The sequence below is a fragment of the Colletotrichum phormii genome (assembly GCF_030913505.1).
Source record: "Colletotrichum phormii strain CBS 102054 chromosome Unknown BDP81scaffold_21, whole genome shotgun sequence".
NCBI classification, from domain to species: domain Eukaryota; kingdom Fungi; phylum Ascomycota; class Sordariomycetes; order Glomerellales; family Glomerellaceae; genus Colletotrichum; species Colletotrichum phormii.
Genome location: NW_026851463.1, coordinates 656,689 through 679,273, shown reverse-complemented (window position 1 = coordinate 679,273; position 22,585 = coordinate 656,689). Strand labels below are relative to the sequence as shown.

Here is a 22,585-nt window from a genome sequence, read left to right as displayed (position 1 = left end):
ATGAGGATGGCCAAGTAATGCAATCCACAAAGCCGTCGAGCTGTTTATCTAATGTGTGAAAGTTTAGACGGCGAGTGCTTCAGTTCTAATTTTCTATTTACGGGTGGGTTCCCTCCTACGTGGCCAAGTTGCTTTGCTTCTGCCTTGCGATCAAGTGACCTCCCGCGCTAAAGCTGGGAGCGACGCGCAGAGAACCTTGAGCGAATCAAACTGCTGACATGGCATTTTAGCAATGCAGGAGGAACAGGTAGGCATTTGGTGGATTTGTCTTGTTCTATTTTTTTCGGAGGAAGAGAACCCCCGTGCTTGAATACTACGTTGACAGAGAATCCTGCGTCAGCCGTCGGAGAAGAGCTAGGAATCCCACAGGCGCTAAACGATGCCGGAACACGTTCAGCTAGAGCGTCTATCTGTCTTTAAGGTGGGAAGCCAGGTGCATATTCGATTCAGTACTTGTAATACAGCAAGTCTGTCGTTGTTGACATGACTTGTTGAATGGGAATATCGACCGCCAAGCCAAGGGTTGGTAGCGTATCGTTCAGAGATGCTGGCCGGGTGTCAGCTTCGCCAGAGGGCAGGTTCCTCTGTCCCGAAAAATCCAAAGCTCGGCTTGTTAGATCAGCCTGCTGCCAGAGCCACCAAAGTCTGTCAATTTGCACATGGTGCAGGAAGAATAAGGGATCTGTCTTGTCCGTGAGTCTTTAGGTGGCTCAATAACGTGGTTGGTGAAGCTTACCGTTTGGAGATGTCGAAGGGAACAAGTCTCCTCCTACAGCTGAGTGAATCGCACCGTGGGGCCCGTTTTCCAGCGCAGTCGCGAACGTTGAAAAGTTGCCAGAAGTCTCGATAATTCCCGAGATCTTTTCGGGTGAGTACAAGCCGCCTTCGTAAGGGCCGGCATCGACCCCGATGCCGTCGTTGAAACCGCGGTTCAGACAATGCGAGAGCGTTGTCGTTGTGTAGTACGAGACAGTAAAATTGGCGAAAGCGCCGTCAATTACGCACATGGTCAACGGGTTCGGTCGCGTCGGCGCCACCCAGCCGCCGTTCAGACCGTTTCCTCCAAACCCGGCGGTGGTGTCGTTGGAGAAGACGGGGCTCTTGGACATGTCCTCTGAGTCGAGGGTCCAGTCCCAGTAGGTCATCGGGCCTGTGTACTTGCACTCATCTCTCAATGCTGTCTCGTAGATATGTACGAAGTACCGATGCCAGGGGAGGAATTGAGCGACAAAGTGAACTGTGTTGTCTTGTTAGCATGGCTGCACAGATTGACACCCGGGATGAAAGTACTCACTTTCGTTGTTGAGCTGAGCGTGGACATAGGGAAAGTCATTGTAACGCGACGTCTCAAGACCGATCTTTGACGGCAAGCCATCCAAGCACTTTACTGCGCTGATGTAGCCTGCTTTTGCGGCACTTGACAGGGATCGCCACTCAACTCTCAGCGGCGCGTCTTGGACCGGCAGAGCGACGGTCTCGCTGATAAGCGCGGCCAGCAACGCGAGGCATCCGGCGCTATTGGCGAAACCGTTCATTATGACGAGGTGCTTGAGAACTGGTCTGGAGTACGGCGTAAAGAGTTGCCAACAATCGTGTTGCGGTAGTCAACCTACAAGTATCTAAATAACATGTTCATGTTCTCGTATTGCTCGGTTTAACCCCTCTTAGCGCATGCTGCAATTTCGGTACCGCCTTCGTATAAGGGGGGCACCAAGCTAAAATTGCGGCTTCGCGGATGATCCCTCCTCCACTCGCCCGTCCGGCGTCACCCCCAAGAATACACGATATTTTTCAGATCTCTCAGATGATGCTATATATGGAGGACATATACGGATAGAACCTTCATCGAGTTGGAGTTCAAATACCTTTTGAACAGTGTCTCAACCCAGCAGCCCATGAACATTGCAGCGGATGTGTCTCCCACCATACTGATCGGGTTTCCTTCCTGGTATCTAATTAGAGATGGTCTCATCCTGGGAAATTTCGTGTCAACTTGCACAATCGCTGCAAAGATTTAGTTCCACAAAAGAACCCATGCCGAAATTCCCGAGACCATCGCTCTCAGGCGAGAGTTTCCTCCGGGAACGCCGTGCGCTCCACTCCGGCTCGGGCTCGGGGACTCGGGCATCAGTCGAGTTCTCCGGGTCCGATTACGCACCACACTAGACATCCTGAAGCGCAATCCAGGATTGTCAAGGTAGAAGTATCGATACTGCACCAACCGATTCGAACTTGTCGTAGGGTATATATGGCGTTAATTGCTGCCCGCAATTAACGGCGTCGTTTTTGCGACAGAACTGGATCATAATAGACTAAGTACTTCTGCATGGAGCAAAGAATCCAAATATCTTGATTATGGGTGCAAGGACATAAAGCTTGCTGAATCTCAGAAAACAACCCCTTGTGATCTCCCTTGCGGATGGAAAGCTGTAAACCCAAAAATCAAACAGTCAGCATGGCTGAGCTGCGTCGCATCATCAACACATCGTCATCAGCCGAGGTTCTAGCCGCGCTGCCTGGCCTGTTACCTAAGTGTCCAAGGCCAGCGCTCCTACAGCCGCAATACCTCCCAGGGTCCTATGACCCTATAGTTACACAGACGAAGGAAGTAGCAGCTAGGATCTTCCAGGCCTGGCTCAAGACTGTGCCAGGTCAGCATACAGTCGTATACTCAGACGGCTCCAAAGCTCCTGACGGAGCTACAGGGTACGGCTTTGTTATCTACCGCAACAATAAACGTATAGCCCAGGGCTGCGGCCGCCTCGGCTTAGCAGAAGTGTTTGATGGTGAGGCGGAGGGGGCGAGGGCTGGGCTCCGACGGGCCCTTCAGACCTCCCAAGGCCAGCCTATACACATCTGCATCGACAATACCAGCGTTATTCAGGGGATTCGCGGTAAGATCCCAGACTCCTCACAAGCGGCCTTCCTTGAGATCCAGGAGGTAGCTAGGATACACGATATACAAACCCATTGGTCTCCTGGGCACCAAGGTATTAAAGGAAACGAAGAAGCAGACAGCCTAGCTGAGGAGGGAACAACTCTACCAGTCCTTAGGGGCCAACTAGCTACTCTATCAGGTATCAAGTGGCTTGCTAAAGAGCGGCCAAGACGCCAATATAGACGATGGTGGAAACAAGAGGCAACTCCCCGCTATACCCAACTAGGGCTCAAGGCTACCCTTGCTTGCCCTCCTGAACTTGGCCTCCCTAGGGCTGCCCTTCATCACCTCCTCGCGGCACGGTCAGGCCACGGGGACTTTGAACAATATCACCAACGCTTTAACCACACAGAAGCACTACTCACCTGCTCCTGTGGATGGGTTAAGGAGGCAGACCATCTAGTCTACTGCCGAAAGACCCTACTGAGGAGGCAACAGTGGCCCACCCTCTACCCCTACAGCCGCCAGGAGCCCGTAGGACCTATAGGGTCCCTCGATCGCTACTTCAAGGGGCTAATCACTGACTCTGAAGGCTTCCAGGCCTTCCTCTGCGTGACAGACTTCTTCCAGAAGATCTGCCCGCGGTACTAGGAGATAGGTCATAACCTATCCTCCAAACGACAAACTACCTCTATTAAGAAACCAGATGGTTATAACGGAACTAGGGCACCAGTGGGAACTAGGGATGGATAGAACACATAGTAGCTCACGAGCAAGATTTGGAGGACGTCAGGATACGGCGTGTACTATATAATATATAGCTAGAGCCTGCGACCCTTCACGCCACATACCCTCCGGGAGGTCTGCCGCAAGGGCGGCTGCGCCCTTGCCGCCATGGCGTTAAATAGAACAACAACAACAACAACATAGCCGCGCTGCGAGATTGAGAGTCTCGTCGACATTCCAGTTCGCATTCCAAAGTATTTTCAAGAGTTTTTTTTGCTTTTCCTTCACCCGGAACTACCGAGTTAGCCATACTCTGCGCCAGGGTGGACTGGGAGAGGGATTCCGTTACGCCATCAGCACCGCCCATGGACGAACATGCCCGGCTCCGCGGTCGCGATGGGATGCAGAGTATTCTCGTCGGCCTCAAGTCTCGAAGGGCCGGGGGCGTCGTCTCCTGCATTCGCGTTACTCAAGGAGTGGCAATTTGGCTTGAGGACGAGACGCGGGCCTTCCATGGATGGGTAGCGCTCCCTGATGTCGTCAAAAATGTCCCAGTGATGTGTGAAGTATGTCACCCTAGGAGTTTGCTGGTCATCATCGTACACGTCCCGACCCCATATCTGCCCCAGGAGTTTTCCTGTCTTGAACTGCACTATGGCCGCACCAGAGTCACCACACACACCAGGGCCCTGGGAATTCCACTCTTCGGACGTCAATGCACCTTTGATGTTTTCCAAATACCATTCCCTGGTGGGCATATTTGGGTACTGGCGGACGTCGGCAGGTGTTTCGCATACCATAGCATACCGGAGCCCACTGCTTCGGCCAGTTGTCTGGACGATTTGCAATTGAGGGTGTTGCTCAAATACTCCTTGAATTGGGTCCGAGAAATCATCGACCTCTATGCCCGGCGGCGCATATCGCAGACAATTCTGAGCTTCGTCTTTGTAGGCTTTGCAGAAAGCCCAATCTGTGACTAATTCTCCTGGCGTACCTGGCGCGTAATACTCCAGAGATCTCGATGGGCGAGTTGTTCTGTACATCCTTCCTGAGTAGGCTTGCAACTTCCCGATCAGCAAAGGGCTCTCGTTCTCGCGACAGTCTATATATGCTGGGTGGAACAGACTGTGACGAGGGACTTCGGATGGATTGTCAAGATTCTCCCAATTTGATATGCCATGGAACAGGTGCCAGTTAACAATCCAGCCATCGAATCCACCGAGATTGATCGCTGGACCCAGGGTTACGGCACAGTCGCTCTGTTCAAAGCTGACAGAGTCCCCAAGCATTCTCTCATTGTGCCTGCCAGAGGTTCGAGGCCTCTTTGACTCATCGTGTTCGTCCTGTCTCGAAGCCACTGTGCCTGCAGCATGTTTGACATGGCCTCGAAGAAATTTGACCTCGACTCGGAGCTCCTGGGAATCTGGAAAGCACGACGAGACATGGCTCCGCATCTTGTCACTGACTTCTTTGGGAAGCTCCTCGGATGTCGTAACCACCACAATCCTGGTCCTGCTTTCGTTGTCACGGTTAACCGCGATGCTGTAGTTGCGATCATGGCCGTTATCTTTAAGAAAATCTTGCAATTGCTGCCGTACTTCCGAATAAATCTCTAGGAAGGCATCCGATGCTTGCTGCCATCTATCGACACCCGCGAAAAGCGCCTTCATATCCATAGAGTCTTTCTCCATAGCGCGAACAGACCTTGACGCTTCCAGGTTCGGGGCAACGGATCTTGTTATTACCCCTTCGGATCGAGGAGGCACAACCTCTTGGCGGCTCTCTTCCGTGATATACCTGGGGAAGGTGGGCGATAGATCTGGCACAGAGTTCCGCTTTTCCGGCTGCCGTGAAAGTGGTGACGAGCTAGACATTCCGATGTCCGAATGCCGACGGTGGAAGAGAAATCTGATCTTTTAAAGAGGATGACTACGATTGGATGCCACGTAGAATTAATAGGTCGATGTTCTACCATATTCTAGTTTGGCCATGGGTGTCAGGCATCAGCTCCTTGGATGGCTGCCCCGTGCCGAGAAAGGTCCGGATCGTGTCCTTTGCAGTCTTTGCGTTCAATGAACAGTGATTCACTGCTTCGACTTGCAACGACTAAGCAGATGCCCTGAATAGGCGGGAAAATATTTGACCAATCGTAAAATTCCTATTCATTTGTTTCCAGCCTCGAGGACTAGTCTTGCCAAACAGCAAAATAATTTCACTTGAGGTAGACGCGACCAGGTCCAGCCCCCTCGAAATCGTCGAATATTTCCACAACAACCCGTTCAATCCATCCATCGAAGATTCAGAGACTCAAATCATCAAAATGAAAACCAGAAGAGTCCTTTTCACGGTCTTCGTCGTCACTGCAGTTGCGCAGCAGGCCAATCTTGGCTACGAGCGACTTGGGGAGCGTCGCGATGTTCTCCCGCCCATCCCTGGAATGGATTTCGTAAGTTGGACGCATGCACCGTTCAAAAACTTTCCCTAACGAGCCAAGATGACCATCCTTTTCCACGACACTATTAGCATCATCAACGAGATCGGTCACTGGCTGGTGGCCAACGTCACCATCTCGGAGTGAATGGGGCCCGAATAGGCTGGGGATGGCGAGAGCCGAAGGAGTGAAGGAGGAGATTCAGCGGAAGTAGGGAATAAGGACAAAAAGCTAGAAGCAAAAATCAAACCCTTACTTGAGTACAAGGCTCGTTTCCGTGGAAAAGAAAAATGCGGTCTGTGGCAGGTTCCTCGCTCACCGGGCTGCACCTATTCTGGCCACCGCCCGCGTTGTATCTCTTGCTTCGTGCGATCAATGATGTGGGCACTTGAGTGAGATAAGAAAGTAGACATTTATTTATAGCTCTAACCACAGCTTGTAATGTATAACCCTTGTATCCAAAACTCTAATTTCACCGTCACCAGTACGAGAAGAAGAATATCTCAGTGTCGAGATTATCCTGATTTGCCTAAGCCTCAACTTCCTCCTCGACCCCAGCCTCCTCAGCATTCTCAACATTCTCGACCGCGCGAGGACCGTTCTTTGAATTCTTGGAAGCCTTGGAGTTCTTAGAATCTTTGGAGGCTTGCGAGTGGTACGAGGCAAGCGAGTCCTTGCAATTCTGTCCACAGTTTCCAGCGCTCAGCTTCTTGTGGTTGTCGTCGTGCTTCTTGACATCAGCGGGGGTGTTGGCGCCCCTGGCCTCTCTGGTCTCGATGTTGGTCTCAATGTCGAGAGCCTCAACTGGGGTACCGTCCTGGAGTCCTTCTCCAGCAAGAGCGGTCAGGTCGTGGGGCTGGGCGACAGGCATGGCAGTGACGACGCCGGTGGCGGTCAAGGTGGCAAGGAAGAGAGTGCTGAAGAAGCGCATTTTGGCGGTTTAACGGTTTGAATATGAAGAAGATTGAAGTGGTGTTTGTGGTAGAGGAACCGAGAGAGTGTTGAGGCTGGCTGGAGAAGCTGAAGTCTGATACTAGAGATGACAGTCAAGTGAGCTGATGAAGGAAAGAGAGAGCCATTGAAGAAGGTAATGGCTTCAACCTTTTATATCTGGAAGTCAGCCATAGTTCATCCCGCAGTTATACCTGGCCTCTAAAGACTGAGGCGAGGAATAGCCCACGATTTGCCGACTCATGAGGGTTCCCATGCTACGTCCTCAGTCGGACGATACCCCCACTCCTCGATCAACAGCCTCGCACAAAGCAAACAAACAGACAGCCATCATTAGATGGCGCGGTTATTGACTTAAGCTTTGGGGCTGTTAGTCTACCCATTTGTGTTGTGACTAGTTGTTAAGGTTAAAATAGTGTTGTGGTAAGGTCCAGAGCCAAGTTCCATAGAACAAACCGGTTTTCGTGAAACGAAGAACTCCAAGCATTAACATGGACAGTCTACTCGAAAAGACCACTTACATTCGGCGTGAGTCAGTAGAATGAGGAGCACTCTCGGCACGCCGAGTCGATGACTCGTGTTTCTTTCCCGCTTGTGCGAGTGATCGCTCGGCTGATCTCAAACCCCCTCAGTTGATAAGTGTCCGGACGAGGGGTCACCTTGCATGCGCGCTTTGTCGTGGTACCCAACAACCTTTCGGTACCACCTTAATCTGCGCCTCATGTCATCTTTGGGATAGAACTCGCCGGATAGTTCTGCCCAGCTTGTGCACAAGTCTACATTGGAGAATCTCGGTCTCGCCTCATCGGTCCAATCGTTCTGTAATTGCGAGGTCTGACCGAAAGGAGGAATTACTTCATAGCGCTGTGACCAGTCCACTGTCCGTTGGCATCCTTCTCTCCGGCTACGGTAGGGCCCCTACGCCCGCCATCTGGGTCGATGAGAAGCACTTCCGAAACTTGCTCTTATGAGAGCATCTTGTTGACGGGGTGCCAGTGTCATCTCTTCCCAGTTATGGCGCTTGAGATGCCAAGTTGAGAGCCAGGAGTCCATGATCTGTGAGCTCCCTGCCGATCTACGGCCCCGATACACCGACAGCGTGCCAACATGAGTCCGAATACCCCTCCTCTCCTTGAATCCCATCCTAAGCTATAATACGAATCCGATATATTGCAGCTGGTTTTACGGTATGAAGTTGTCAAAGTCGTGGAGGTAGTTGAACAAGCATCAGGTTTACTTCAATGGCTGCAAGGTACGAACTTTACTCAACGAGAGTTTTTAGCCTCAACCAGTTCTATGGGATCGGCACACCGCAACAGAGGCATTAAGGTACATGCAGGTCGTCGCACCATCTGTCTTGTCTGCCAACTTAAGGTCAGAGTTCAAGGGACTGGACAAGCTTGAATTCTTCGTGCTATTCAGACGGCCGCACCATTGAACTCTACAACCTGCGCCCCAAATGGTCCGAAGGACACAAGGCTCAAGTTGGCCTAGCACAGAAGAGACCGTATTAAAATCCCAGCTATTGGCACCATAGTCCAATACTTTGGATTCTGTCCGAGTACGAATGACAACAAAGTGATGTCGCCAGGAAACATGGTAGGCCAAGAAGCCCAGAGGCCCATAGGTGAACCATTGCTAGAAAAAAACTCCGCTTACTCCTCACAAACAAGAGAGGGAGCGCACGGCATGCATTACGCCAAGTCCATGACGGGCGCACAATCAATCCCATCATTACGCGTTGTGCAATGCCATGAAACACGACAAGGAGCGAGACCGAGCAAATTTGCGAGGCAGAACGACAGTCTTGGCGAGCAAACAGGTCGTAAATACCGAGAGACGGGCAGTATGATCGCTGGATAGACGGCCAGCAGCTGGGAACACCTTGTCGCGTCCGGCTTCGAGCGGGCAACTGTTTCTCGAGGAGCACAGATGACACTAGAAACTTTGAACCTAAGATGTGCTTCGAGGTGCCGAGTCGAGTGGGAGCCGCGGTGGGCGATAGACGCACGGAGATTTTTCTTGCCGGCTTTAGTAGGGCGTACGCGTGGCCGAGCTCTGCAAGATGGGTGCCGAGCTTTGATGCCTCGGGGTTTATTAGTCGACGAGCCCGAGTAGAATGTGTCGAGAACACACATTGTGGCCGGCGATGTTTCACGGAGGCCTTGATTCAACTTTGAAATCTTGACCGGAGGTTTCCTTTCTTGAATCGAAGAAGTGACCATGGTCAAGTGTTGGTCCGGAGTTCTCCCTCGATTCAACGAAGCATAGCGAGGATGTGGGACTGTGGATACCTGAGGCAGTGGCTTGTGCCCCAGGCACCAGCTGCCCGATCCACTTCCTGGTTGATCCAGCCCACCGCAGCCACCTTCACCACAACATCACCAACCAACCGTCAATACCAGTCGTATTGCCTCATTACTTGCCTCGTTGGTCTAGATGAGCAGTGTGTACTGCCCATAGGTTATGAGAGCCTATTTTGACTTTTTCCCCAGCTATTGAAGCTATTTAATTATTCTGTTGGATTTGCCTGTTTGTTACGCTCGCCGCAACTTGTCACTGTGGGCGCGTAGCTATAATGCAGAACAAGGGAAAATGATGCGGAGTCATCATTATGGAAGCTTTTGCTTTGTGCCACAGTTGGTTGCCTTGACCTGCTCGTAACACCGTCCTAGAGGGCGGTCAGGGCCGCGGCATTGGCTTCGGCTACCTTCTCAATCGCAAGGACTTTTTCAGTGAGCTTGCCCAATACGTACTCGGCGGTCTCTTCCGCGTAAGTCAACCTACCCACTTTTCGCCATCCCCCCTTTTCGCCACCCCAATCAACATGGTCTCATAACATCACCACCAACTTCCAGTCAATTAATTAACTACCTTCCACTGCCACTACAATACAGTCACTGCCCTCACTAGGTAATTCGATCCTTGCGAGTCGACTGGGACTAACGAGATGGTCGCCTGCGTCCTCCTGAGCTCTCTTTATATCCCTGATGTTCGCGAACTTGGTATTGGGATCTGTTTGGACGGTTCTCTTCCTCCTTGGAGCTATGCGGTCAATTCGGGCCTGGAGCTGACGATTTCTATACTCTGATGTGGCCAATAGGCAGTCCTTCTCGCCAAAGCTCTTTTTTATCTTTCTGAATAGTAGTCGTCGATTGTTGTGGTCTGGACTGAGCTCTGTGAATAACCTCTGTTGGAACAGCAAAGGCTGATAAGGAGTAATAGGCAGGTACCATGGGCTGGCTGGCACCTGCCCTGGGCGAAGTGGGACAACTGGCTTAGTCATCACGGCCGGATAAAGGTGGGGCAACCACCCAGGCCGTCACTACCTACTTCGACCGACTCCTGCCTACAATGTAAGATAGAACAACAAGAAGAACAAGCAATAGGATCACCAACAGACGAGTGATAATTGCTACCACTATTTGTCGTATACGACCCCGTGAACCAACAACCTCAAGTGCTAGCTAAGCTCACTGGCCTGCCTAGGAGTTGACCAGTTAACAACAGACGTCGCTGATACCTAGTCAACGGGTTCCATGGGCTTGCCAGTCACTGCCTGCCCCTCTGCAGTGTTATTTAATGGAGTGGCAGGGCTGGGGAGCATCAGTGGGCTCAGCAGAGGGTGGCTTTGGGAACACATGCGTCACCCTACGGAACGGAAGAACTATGGAGCAAGTCACGTGATGATAAGATAAGGAAAGCTGTATGCCAAGAATACGGAGTCCGTCCCTTTGAGGTACGGAGGAACATTGAACACATACCTCGAAAGGTACCCACTGTTAGTAACTGTTAAGGTTATAGAGGGCTACGGCCCACTGCACTATCATCTCTCAACATCAGCCCATATCCCATAGACTGCTGCAAGACGCCATGCGGGGTACGGCCAATAAGGGCTTGTGGTTTCATATACTCTATCCAATGATAAGCTAGGATTTCCGGTACTTCTATTCTCTAGTTATCTTGGTTATGCCAGAGGTACCAGCAATCTCTGTTGATACAAAGCGGTACATTGCAGTCTAAGCAGCCCTTTCTTGTGTATCTAGGCCGTGGCTGCGCAAGGCTATTTCCAGATATCTCGGATAAGGCAGTTCGGCGAGATAATGCGCCTTTACTGCTGCAATAAGAGCACCGCGAATTAACCTTTCTCGATCCCTTTGTATGGTGTTGCCAAGGAATAGAGGTATTCCTTTTATCTTTAGCTTGCCCAGGCCGAGGTCTAGCAGGAAGTCCCAAGCAATTGCCTGCCAGCCCCCTCGCCGGATAGGGTGGCCCCATTGATAATAGGATCTCATCTGGTCACTAACATCAACGCCGTTCATCTTATGGTTATCCCATCGAGTGCTGCAAGGCGACAGTACATTGAGATGCGGGGGAGCAGCCAATCGGGCCACTTCGGGCCCCTTTTTCCAACCAACCAACGTAATTGATAATAGATACTTCCAATTACTAGAGATTCTGCGTATGAAATCGGTACCAGCAATCTTCTGAGTTACAGAGAGCTACATCGCACTCGAGGCAGCCCATCCTCGTGTACTTCCCAGGGATACCGGGCTCAACCTCCGGAGGCTCGCGGGGCCGAACAGTGGCATTATCACATTGCTCCGGCGTACAGTCGGCAGTGCAGGCGGCGGCGAGGTCCTCGGGCAGCAGGGCAAAGATACACGACTTCGCCGAGCCCGTGGAACGGCCAGATCCGTCAGAATCGTCAGAATCCATTAATTGAGTATTGGTAATGATGGATTTGGTAGATGTACCGGAGTGGAAATCATAGGGGCAACTCAAGCAGTGGATGTACCAGATGCGGTGCGGGGTAAAAGGGGGCCCGTTATGTGGAGCCAATGTACTGTCGCCTTGCAGCACTCGATGGGATACTCGTCTATTGGTGCCGGCACTGGCAGGTTCTTCCGGACGTCGGCGCCGAAGACTTTCCGGGCAGCCCGCTTTACAGCAGTATCTCCGGTTGGCCGGCGCCGGCTCCGAATAATATCCTGGCCTTCCCGGAAGACTGTTGTCAAGAAGAGTACAATAGCATTATCTTTCCAGGTGAACTGGTTAACCTAGAAGAACTGATTAGTATAGAGATATCCTTAGATGGTAGTCTATAACACTATACCTCCCCATCTAAAGTAGGGATATAATGTATCTTGCCCCAAGGGATATCCTGTCCTTCAGTTGCTTTCTCGGCAATATGGATCTTATCTATGCCGCTATCTTTCCGGCAGGTGCCAGAAGCTCCGACTTGCTGCTTCCGGAGAGCCCGGAAGAGCCGGACAGAAGAAAAGAGGTTATCTAAAAAGACGTGGTAGATTGCAGCCGGAAGTAGGGCAACTAGGGTCGTTACAACCCGTTGCGTCGGCGTTAAAAGGGCCTGCTTTGCCGCCTCGTCATCCGGCGCTGGCCGGGCCTGTGGGACTAGCCCGTACGGGCCCTTTCCGTGGATATGCCAGAGCCACCGGAGACAGTAGCCTGATTGGGCAAGAATCCATATCTTGAAGCCGGTCGGGATCGGCTTAGTCGGGATTGTTGTTGTCTCAAGGGACCGGCCTGTGAATCGGACCATAGCCTCGTCAACGGTAAGGTCAGAGCCGGCCGTATAGAAGGAGTCCCCGGTATCCTGGATATGGGCCGACCACCCGTTAACCTTCCGATACGTATCCGGTATTGAATTATCCTGGGGCCGGCGTCGGCACCGGCCATGGCTAGACTGACTAGGGAACTCAGAAGTATCGAATATCCGCAGCTGCCGGGATAGTCTTTGGTAACGGTCACGGGATATAAACCGGGTAAATAGATGAATAGGGTCCTCTTTCTCTTGCTGAGTTGCCCAGTATCTTGATAGTTCATACTCCTTATGGATCCCTATATAAATACGGATTCCTAAGAAGAGGTATACCTCTTCTATAGAGGTCTTTTTCCACTTATACACTCTTGAGTGTCTAGGCTGAGGGCCCTCCTTAGATATCGGCGCTGCATTTGTCCACCGGACCCACTGCTCAACAAGGCTCCGGGGAACGTATCGGAGGAAAAGGTTAATCGGCGTTTCCGGTAAGTCCCGTATTTGCCGGTCCCGGGCCGGTATATCAAAGGGTATAAAGGAGCCGGGCAAGCCAGGCTCAGCCGGAGGCTCATGGAGCCGGACTGTGCTATTATCGCACTTCTCCGGGGTGCAGTCGGCAGTACAGCCGACTTCAAGGTCTTCGGGAAGGAGCTTAACAAATATACAGCTCCGTATAGAGGTATCGGTAGTTACAGAGGCATCGGAAGCATCAGAATCACTAGAAGACATCGTAACATTGGTTGAAATGATGGTTTTGGTAGTGATAGTAGGTAAAAAAACATAGGGGTAAATGATGTTTCGCCTTGTACCGATTGAAGTGCGGGGTAAAAATGGGCGCTTTTGTGGACCACCCGTTTTTTGGCGTCTTGCAGCAGTCAATGGGATAAGCTGAATTCTACGACCATGGCGGTCTCCCTAGATGTAGGGCCATCGATCACGGTTCACGGGGACGCCGGTATATCTCGGCGGTCGGGACGAGTCCGGAAGCCGACTGCAAAGGTCAGAGTGGTTGAGTAGGTCAACCACTAGGATAATTCTGAGCTTAAAGACGAGATTAATAAGCTTTCGAATCTGGTCCAGGACCTCCTACGTCGGGACGCCGAGAGGGAATAGTTTTTGAAAGACTGTTTAACGAAGATCGAATCCTTGGAGAGAGAGCTTCAGGAGGAGAAATAGCGTTTAAACCGGCATTAACGTGGTTTAGTAAGGTCTATGTACGCTATTGGCACAGGGCCTAGCGAGACTGACCTGAGTTCCCAGGGGCATCCCTCGCACACAACCCAGAACTAGCCGCCCCTAGTCCGTTTATATGCGGCGGCGGCGAGCCAGCCACTGTCTAGAAGACAGGATGAACCAACGCTAGCCAAATAAGCCGCAAAACAAGCTATAAACCGGGCGGCCTTAAAGGATCTATATATCTTTGCGCGTTTATCGCCTGAAAGCCCGCTTCGGAACGAGAAAGCCTACGACATATATATCTTTGTTCGGGAAAGGCTAAGTCCCTAAGCCCGAGAAGCCCTCAAGGGGATCGACCATATCAAGATAGGATTAGCACTCCTACCTTCGTTAATAGATAGTGTAAAAGTCCTGCTAGAGAACAGAGAACAGATCGCTACCCTTCTCTAAGCGTAAGCGATCGAGTAATGCGATACCTAGATCCGAGCCTATATTACAAACGTCCCTTACACTAGGCATTGTCTGGTAACCAACACTGAGCTGGAAATTACGACCGAGGAGCTCCTTGAAGAGATCCAGGTCTCGACGAAACTCAAGCCTAAAAAAGCACACTTCTCTAGGAAGGACGAAGTCGAAAGGCTAGGCACGGTAATAGCCTAGTTTAAGGCGGAAGCCGTAAGGCAACTACCAAGACGCCTCCGTTTGATAGGGGCCAGCGTTTTTGTAAACCTGCAGTTCCCGAAGGAGAAGAGGTCTCCTTAATGTCTCCGCTGCGGCGGTTTTCATAGCGAACGAACGTACACTAGAAGGAAGAGATGCCTCAAGTGCAGCTCTCCTTCCTACACAACTGATCAACACCGGGCACCCTGCGGCGGCACTGAGGGTCACGATGGCTGTGACTGCCCCCTTTAAATGCCCGTCGTGTAACGGGCCTCACGCCGCCTTCGATGCGACTTGCCCTATCCAACCCAAAGTGGTGAAGGGGGTAGTCCAGAGGAGGGATAAGGCTCAGCTACGGGCCATCCGAGCTGAGGGAGAAAGATTATAGAGAAATACGACCTAGTAGTCGCATCGATATTCCCGTAAAGAAGAATAAGCGATGGACTGTACCCCGGCGAATAAGATATAAAAGAAGAATATAGCCCTCTAAAACCCTGTAAATTATGTAAGCGAATGTAGGTAGGCGGGCATCCGCCTACGAAATAGTACTAAACCTGGCTTACGTAGCCTAGATCGATATATTCCTAATATAAGAGCCGTTTATCCGTTCGGAGGAGAGGAGGCTCACAAGACACTACCCAGGTTTTGAGACTTTTACCTTAGTAGATAACTGGACCGAAGACCGTCCTAGGGTACTTACTTACCTCCGTAAAGGAACTGGGGTACGAGGCATATAAATACGGCCTTTACCCGATCTATCTACAGACCTGCTCTTCTTATGACTCCTCTTAGGAACGAAGGAGGTCTTTATAGTTATTAACGTATATAACGCCCCTCGTGGCTCTCTGCGATCTGGCCAGGCTCTCAGGAACATCCTAGCGGCCTGGCAACCCAAACCTGAGGATCGAGTACTGATTGCGGGGGATTTTAATTTATACTATTGGACGTAGTAGCCCGAGGCTATGAGTTCCCCGGACGCTGAAAACCTAGTAGAATGGGCAGAAGCCGCTAGCCTTGTCCTAATGTCACCTATAGGTGAACCCACGTACAAAGGCGGTAATACCCTAGATTTATGCTGGGCGTCCAGCAACCTCCATGGGGCTTCCATTAGCATAGAAACGTCACTATATACGACATTAGACCACGAATCTCTGCTTACCCGGGTCCCCTTGGCCCTGATCGATTCACCCAGCTAGACCCCGGGAAGGTTTCGGCTCGACACGATGGACGAGGAGCTTTTCCTCGGCATCATTAAACGTAACTTACAACCTATGCGCCGCACTATAAGCAACATCCAAGACCCACAGTCTTTAGATCTCCTAGCATAATAGCTTACGGACTGTCTTATTAAAGCACTCACGGCTTCCACAAAGCGCACGCTCGGGAAAGGTATAGGGAGACCATACTAGAGCGAGAGCTGCATACGTAAATACCGAGCCTATGCGAGTAAGCGAGCGATATTAGCAAGACTCCGCACAGCCGGAGTGAACTACTAATGGGAAGAAGAGGAGGTCGAAGCTTTAAAATAGGACTTCCTCTATGAGTTTAAACGCTCCAAGGATGCCTTTTGGAAAGATAAGATCTCCTCAGCCTCCTTAAGTAAAGATATATTTGAAATAGTCGGTTAGTATAAAGCCACAGGATCCTTTCAGACCCTGCCACTCCGAGATGTAGATAACCAAGATACGCTTGTTTTATAACTAAAAGAGAAGCGCGACTTATTTACCCGCGTCCTCCTTAGAAACGCTGCAATCTCCGAGGACATACCAACAGAAAGCCCAGTCCTACAAAGGCAAGCTACGCTTCCTTTCCCGCAGGTTACGAAGGACGAGGTACGGTCTTCGGTTCTCACCGCGGGAAACACGACTCCTGGGACCGACGGAATCACTACGACTACTTTAAAAATAGCATAGCTAGTTATTGAGGATATTATCCTCTCACTTTATAGCGGGTATATACGCGAGGGTTAGCATCCTACTTATTTTAAAGAAGCAACTCTCGTGATCCTAGCAAAACCGGGAAAAAGAGATAAGACACTCCCGCGCTCCTATAGGCTAATTGCGCTCTTAGCCGTCCTTGGAAAAGGCTTAGAGAGACTCACCGCCAGACGACTTGCCTAGATCGTAGTTAAATATCGTGTTCTGCACGATCAATAGTTTAGAGCACTCCCTCTTCGCTCTTGTAGCGACCTTATCGCAGCGGCCATCCACGATATCGAGTGCGCCTAGTAAAGAGGCCTAGTTACCTCTATGCTTATACTCAATATAAAAGGGGCTTTCGACGCCGTGCTCCTAGGACGACTAGTCCGACGCCTCTACGAACAAGGATGGCCGGAGAACTTTGTACGCTAGGTCTTAAGTTTTGTTACCGGAAGGAGAGCAAGAATAAGGCTTGATAGGGAGGTAGGAGACGTCTTCGGTCTCGAATACGGACTATTACAAGGCTTACCCGTGTCTCCCATTCTATTCATGCTCTATATTAAACCTCTTTTCAAGCTAGGCATAGCTCGCCTAAGAAAGAAGCGATCTCGTTTCGGCTACGCCGATAACGTCGCTATCTTAGCAAGCTTAACATTACTAGAGAACAACTATGATATCCTAACTAAAGAATAGAAAGAAACCTTAGGATAGGGCGCGACGGAAAGAATCACTTTTAACCTCGATAAGTCCGAACTAATCTACTTTACTAAGAGACAAAAAGACGGAAACCCATCAATCATAGTAGGTTTGCCGGATAGGAGGTATTATACAGTTTAGGCTATCAAAGAAGGCTCTTCTCTACGCTGGCTCGGCATTCACTTCGACCATAAACTCACATTTAAAAGTTACATAAGAAACCTCTCTACAAAAGCATACTAAGTAGTTAATGGACTACAGGGACTAGGGAATACTATCTAGGGCGCGCCTACGTACTTACTTCGTCGAGCGATTACCTCTTATATATTACCCACTCAGTACTATATATCTAAAGTATAGTGGCCCGGTAAGAGCCGGATAAAGAATGGACGTACCATCTCAAACGGGGTTAGTAATCTGCTATACCAACTAGACGCGATGCAAACCAAAGCCATCAGAACGATGGTCCCCGTATACAGAACTACGCCTATACCGATCCTATAGCGCGAGGCGGCTCTACCCCCAGCAGAGGTGATACTGGACGCGAAGCTCCACACAGCGTCCACCAGAATCCATCGTCTGGACGAGCGACACCCTCTCCGAACGATACTCAGGGACAAATCAGGACTAGACTCACGGCTACGACGAATAGCAAGCCTCGTAAGCAAAAATACCGAATACATCGATCCGTTAGAACTCCCCCCTTAGGAGCAACTAGCGGACTGGCAGACAGCTCTCGCCAGGGTCGGCTACGAACCTAATAAGACCAAAGAAGAACAGGCCCTCTCCTTTACAGGCAGGATGGCAACTTTCTCCAAGCGGGACATTATTGTCTATACTAACGGGGCCTAGATATCGGACGGCAGCAGTACCTCCGCCGGAGCAGGCTAGGTAGGGTACCAAGCTATACGGTAGATCTTCTGCGGATCCGAACTACTCGGCTCCTAAACTGAGGTATATAATACGGAGGCATATACTGCGTATTACGGCCTGATGGAAGCTACCCGGGCTCCTACGGCTCGTATAGTAGATAACGTCTATATCTACCTCGACAACCTCGCATTCGCGGCTAGACTATACTCCCAGAGCATAGGAAGCAGCCAGGCTAGATTAGGGCCTTCAATAGGCTCTCTTCCTCCTGGACTCGGAGACAAAGAGAGAGCTGGATAACCCCCGGCAGGGTTTATATTTGGTGGTGCCCTGGGCACACGGGAGTACCAGGAAATGAAGAAGCGGATGCTCTAGCCAAGGAAGCCTGCAAACTAATCCCAAAATCACAACCACAGCCCTCATTAGCGCACCTAGAAAGGCAAGCTAAAGCAGCTGCCTTCCAAGCCTTTGCCAGAAAATGGCTGTCCCAATACCCTCGGCAATATGCCGACCTCGAGATAATTCTTCACCCCAAGCCGCCCGAACTCCGCCTCCCTCGGCACTTACTAGGAAGGCTATACGCAGCAAGATCCCATCATGGAGACTTTATAATATACCACGAGAGATTCGCTTATCAAGATACGTTGCTCAACTACAGCTGTAGGAAACCCAAGACACCAGTCCATTTCTACTTCTATAAGCGTAGACGCAAGGCTACACCGCGCTACCTCCGCTAACGCATAGCTAAAGCAAGCATTGATTTCTTATTAGGTTCTACTAAGGGAGCCTCTCTTCTATGCGAATAGATAGAGGAGACCAATTTCTTTTCCGAAATTTGCCCGAGTCATTAAACAGGAACGTTAGGTAAAGACGGTAGCCTGTAATATAGTTTAGATTAGTATAGACCATGTCGGCATTGCGCCCGGCACGTCCTTTTGTTACCAGACGTTAAATACATCATCATCATCATCATCATCTTGTCCTCTGCATATATGGTGCGCTGTAGCCGCCGCGAGCCTGCGGGGCAGGCCTTGTTCTTGGTCATGCATGTTGGGTCGTAACACAATGCCTACTTAGTATGCTGTCGAGGCAGTGACGTCTGCGCCCGCATCACCTGAGCACATGCTAGGCAACTGTCATATTGAAGACTAGAAGATCTTTCAACTGACTACTCTATGGCAAATGTTTTGGATCAACAGATTAATGTCTTTCCGACATTTAGATTTGCCTAGTATTTGAGGCAGTACTATGAATTACGTGTACCACCAAGTGTCGAATGAGGCTCTTCCCATTGGCAACGGGAAAAGCCCACACAAGGTGAAAAGCCGTCTACGTGGATTTGGGAAGGATGGAAGCAGGACTCGAGCTCCCTGCGTTACTTCTATTACCTATTTCATGAAGAAAGACCTGGACAAGAATGATCTAGCGAGGACTATGAGGTATAAACAGAGCAGAGTTACCCTCCACAGGTGACAGATCCAAACGGCCTGGTGAATCAGGTCGGCTCAATACGCTAGCAATGTGTCCGTACCTCCGTCCATTTAGCTACTTGCATCGAGGCTTATATGGAACTATGGTTCAGATAGTGGTTCATATCTACTGGTAGCAAACCCTACTACATCTAGGCTCGTTCTAACTTCAATTCGACATGGTTCCTGGCAGCATGCATCCCGATTGTTGCTGTTTCGATCGCATACCAGACCCAAGGTTCCACAGGTCACCAAGGCTTTGAGGAACAGGTCTTCTACTTAGATATGCGAAGCCTTTCCAGCGACATGGTACCCATAGCACTAATATCAGTCTGTATCGGTAGAATGCCATCGGTAAGTACGACTGTTATCCCATTAACTGCTAGATGGCGTCACTACATCCGTCTCCAGTCTTTCTTTGAGTTTGATCTATTTCGAGATTATTCATAGGCGGATATAAGGGAAATAAAGTAAAATTAGAGAAATACTAGAGACGGCTATAGTGAAGCTATCTAGCAGTTGATGGGATAGTAGCCGTTATGAATATGCGCCGAAAAGTTAGCACCCTAACACGTTGCGTTTGGTGGCGTGAGCCCACTCTCACCACAGTTTCCAGCCAGATTAAACTGATTACAGGTATCATTGCTGAGTTCCGATCATCGACTTGCTTTGAATTTGTCTAAACCCCACACATATACAGCAAGTTGCGAAACTATAGTGAGATGAAGGCTCCTAAGAACTGACAACGTGACTATGAGTTCTCTATGCAGAAGGTTTGAGAGTATAGTATTGGTCACTACCTGCCGTCCTTCACTGTAGGTTTCACAAGTACACTTCACTATGAGCTCAGATCCGATGAACATGCGAGGAACGGCAGAATACTTCAGTCAAGTCGTATTAGTTTCGTTGCGTAATGAGTCCACTCCGTCGTGTCAAGTTCGAGCTCGACCACTAGTGTGGTCTGAGGTGGGTAGAAGAAAAGTTTCATGTCTGGGGATCAGACGCGTGGAACATGTTCGAGCCGCATCCCTGCTGACTGGATGTGCGTTTCACGACTCCGCATGCTCGATATCATAAGACGACAGACAGTCCACCCAACTTTCTTTCAGACTTTCTGGTTCTCGGTCAAACAAAATCTTGCAAATAATCGCCATTCCAATGCATCGCCGTTCCAATGCATCGCCATACCCTTGCAGTCTTGTTGAGCAGTGCCCTGGTGGCATGGGCCAAGACGCCCGAGGGCTTTGAGCCTGCGTCCAACGTCGATCTCATCGTCGCATACGGTGAGACGTCGGGTGTCAACGGCGTGGACCTGGCCAAGAGCCGTGAGTAATTATTCGCTGCGTGGAAAGACAAAAGGCTGATCCTCTACTCTAGTCACACAAACGGAGCCTACAGTCGGTACGACCGAGCCTTTGACCGGCAAAAGCTATGCCATCATCATGGTCGACATCGATATTCCTACGGCGAGCCCTCCGACTACCGGCACCTTCTTGCACTGGGCTCAGTCGGACCTGACGCCAGCCGCGCAGACTACCACGGTCAAGTTGAACGACGGCGAGCGTGTCATCCACACTCTGACGACCACCTCAAATGCGATCGCGGATTACAAGGGCCCCGCACCACCAGCAAGAGTTCCTCTTTCGCACCGATATATCGAGCTGCTTGTTGACACCAGCGACATCACGGCGGACGGAACTGCAGCCCTGCAGACGCTGTCAACTCGTGGGGGCGTTGATGTCAACGCCGTGCTCACCACGGCCGGACTGGCCAATAAGGTGGTGGCTGGTAACTTCTTTACCGTGACCAACCCCGGCCCTGCAGCGAACGCGAAGAAGAGCAACTCCACCACCACAGCTCCCACCGGTGCTGTGACACCGTCCAAGATTCCTTCCGGCATCTCTTCAGGAATCAAGTCATCGAGTCTTTCAAACACTGTGTTGATGGGTGCAATGGCAGTCGGTCTCGTGGGCGCATTCGCTAGCTCATTCTAAGCAAGGGTTCGAGCCTCTCAACGACATGTGTCGTTAAGTACCGTCCTCCAGAAGATTGACTCTTCTGACACCGGCTTTTCCATAATGAGAACGCGCGGCGCAGGATCCGCGTCTTGTTTCTGAACGGTTTGTCGTCTCAAGTAATCAATACAATAATATAAGCTCAGTTTCATCTCATGTTGAAGCACTCATCCCCTGTTTCACAACGGTCATGACAGTGACACTGCGACCATGAGAGCATAGACGGCCGTGGGTGGCCGAAAATGCCGGACGGACACGGCCTGATCACTGGTCTTAGGTTTACTCCCTCACTGGTCAACAAAACTTCAGAGCCTTTTAAACTCGGGCAGAGGTTTTGCGGGTCTCTATGAGTAACTGGCACCTAATACGTACAAATCTTATACCTTGGTTGTCAGAGACTTGGCTTGTAATCATGGAATGCATGCCGCCTAAGACTGTTTTGAGTGAAATGAGGGAGATCAAATCAAAGATACAGCATCCCTAAGCCCAGACTGCATGGCAACAGGATATCTCAACCCAATGACGAGGCAAGAAACGAGTCACAAGGCACACAACCATAGTCTTTCTGAGTCCTCGGTGCTGCACATAGAGCTCAAAACGAGAGAGGTGGTGTTGTCGCCCCACTGTGACTGGCAGATCAATGCCAACAGGCAGGTTACTCGCATTAGTATTGCCACAGCTCATTACCTGCAAGATTTACTAGATCGTCTTTATCAATCAGAGTGCCAGGTGGATGACAAAATATTATGCCGGCAAACACAAAAGCAACTCCTCATTCCTATCACATCTACCTTCGTTACTATCCCTTTCCTAGGCTGCTTAAAGTATATTATTACTAGAATATACAAGTGGTAAAAGTTCAAGATACTCAAAAAAAAAAAAAAACCGGTGATAATTATGGTAGTGGGAATGAAATCTAAAGGTGCATCAGGCTATCAGCGGCAAATCATTCTGTCATCCACTTGAGTGCCGTATGTACATGAGGTTTTGCCCTGAGAAGATCGCATCGCTTATGATGCCTGAAGGGAAATTTCCTGTAGCTTATACGGGGTTTGCCTCCTCTTAGCGGAGCCAATGGAGTTGACAGCAATTACGGCGACTGCAGTCAGCTTGACCATTAATGAACCACACCACGTCACTTCTAGGTCGCCAGTATCTCGACCCAGCTGCGGTTCAGCAAATGCTTCCCTCCTCAGATACCCAAATACAGATAGCCGCTTGGATTGGATAGAAG

At 50.4% G+C, this 22,585-nt stretch overlaps 5 protein-coding genes across 5 annotated transcripts; 2 read left to right on the top strand and 3 right to left on the bottom strand.

Annotated features, from left to right (window-relative positions):
- Positions 1–141: 141 nt before the first annotated feature.
- Positions 142–1,561, bottom strand: BDP81DRAFT_356455 (monooxygenase). Its single transcript, XM_060586313.1, has 3 exons — positions 1,295–1,561; positions 737–1,237; positions 142–682 (listed from the first exon to the last, which is right to left on the bottom strand). The coding sequence occupies exons 1-3, from the start codon at positions 1,533–1,535 to the stop codon at positions 447–449; spliced, it is 978 nt and encodes a 325-aa protein (XP_060441223.1). The 5' UTR covers positions 1,536–1,561; the 3' UTR covers positions 142–446.
- Positions 1,562–3,957: 2,396 nt separating this feature from the next.
- Positions 3,958–4,362, bottom strand: BDP81DRAFT_397995 (uncharacterized protein; the record flags this gene model as incomplete). The annotated part of the gene is made up of 1 exon (XM_060588395.1): positions 3,958–4,362. One exon carries the CDS (start codon positions 4,360–4,362, stop codon positions 3,958–3,960), a length of 405 nt encoding a protein of 134 aa, XP_060441222.1.
- A 2,227-nt stretch (positions 4,363–6,589) lies between these two features.
- BDP81DRAFT_436413 (uncharacterized protein) lies at positions 6,590–7,069 on the top strand. The gene has a single exon (XM_060591131.1). The coding sequence runs from the start codon at positions 6,812–6,814 to the stop codon at positions 6,977–6,979; it is 168 nt and encodes a 55-aa protein (XP_060441221.1). The 5' UTR covers positions 6,590–6,811; the 3' UTR covers positions 6,980–7,069.
- A 1,335-nt stretch (positions 7,070–8,404) lies between these two features.
- BDP81DRAFT_100559 (uncharacterized protein) lies at positions 8,405–9,195 on the bottom strand. The gene has a single exon (XM_060581362.1). The coding sequence runs from the start codon at positions 9,122–9,124 to the stop codon at positions 8,681–8,683; it is 444 nt and encodes a 147-aa protein (XP_060441220.1). The 5' UTR covers positions 9,125–9,195; the 3' UTR covers positions 8,405–8,680.
- Positions 9,196–20,534: 11,339 nt separating this feature from the next.
- BDP81DRAFT_275734 (phosphatidylethanolamine-binding protein) lies at positions 20,535–21,156 on the top strand (the record flags this gene model as incomplete). Its single annotated transcript, XM_060582964.1, has 2 exons — positions 20,535–20,661; positions 20,714–21,156. Coding segments are annotated over 2 exons (570 nt in total), but the record flags the coding sequence as incomplete, so codon positions are not given.
- Positions 21,157–22,585: the final 1,429 nt, after the last annotated feature.

Excerpts from the sequence above, each read along its gene's own strand:
- BDP81DRAFT_436413 (XM_060591131.1), top strand. The coding sequence starts at position 6,812 with ATGTTGGTCTCAATGTCGAGAGCCTCAACTGGGGTACCGTCCTGGAGT.
- BDP81DRAFT_100559 (XM_060581362.1), bottom strand. The coding sequence starts at position 9,124 with ATGTGTGTTCTCGACACATTCTACTCGGGCTCGTCGACTAATAAACCC.
- BDP81DRAFT_356455 (XM_060586313.1), bottom strand. The coding sequence starts at position 1,535 with ATGAACGGTTTCGCCAATAGCGCCGGATGCCTCGCGTTGCTGGCCGCG. Across the intron at positions 1,238-1,294 it reads CGCTCAGCTCAACAACGAAA|TTCACTTTGTCGCTCAATTC; the intron begins GTGAGTACTTTC and ends AAGACAACACAG. Across the intron at positions 683-736 it reads CCCTTCGACATCTCCAAACG|ATCCCTTATTCTTCCTGCAC; the intron begins GTAAGCTTCACC and ends CGGACAAGACAG.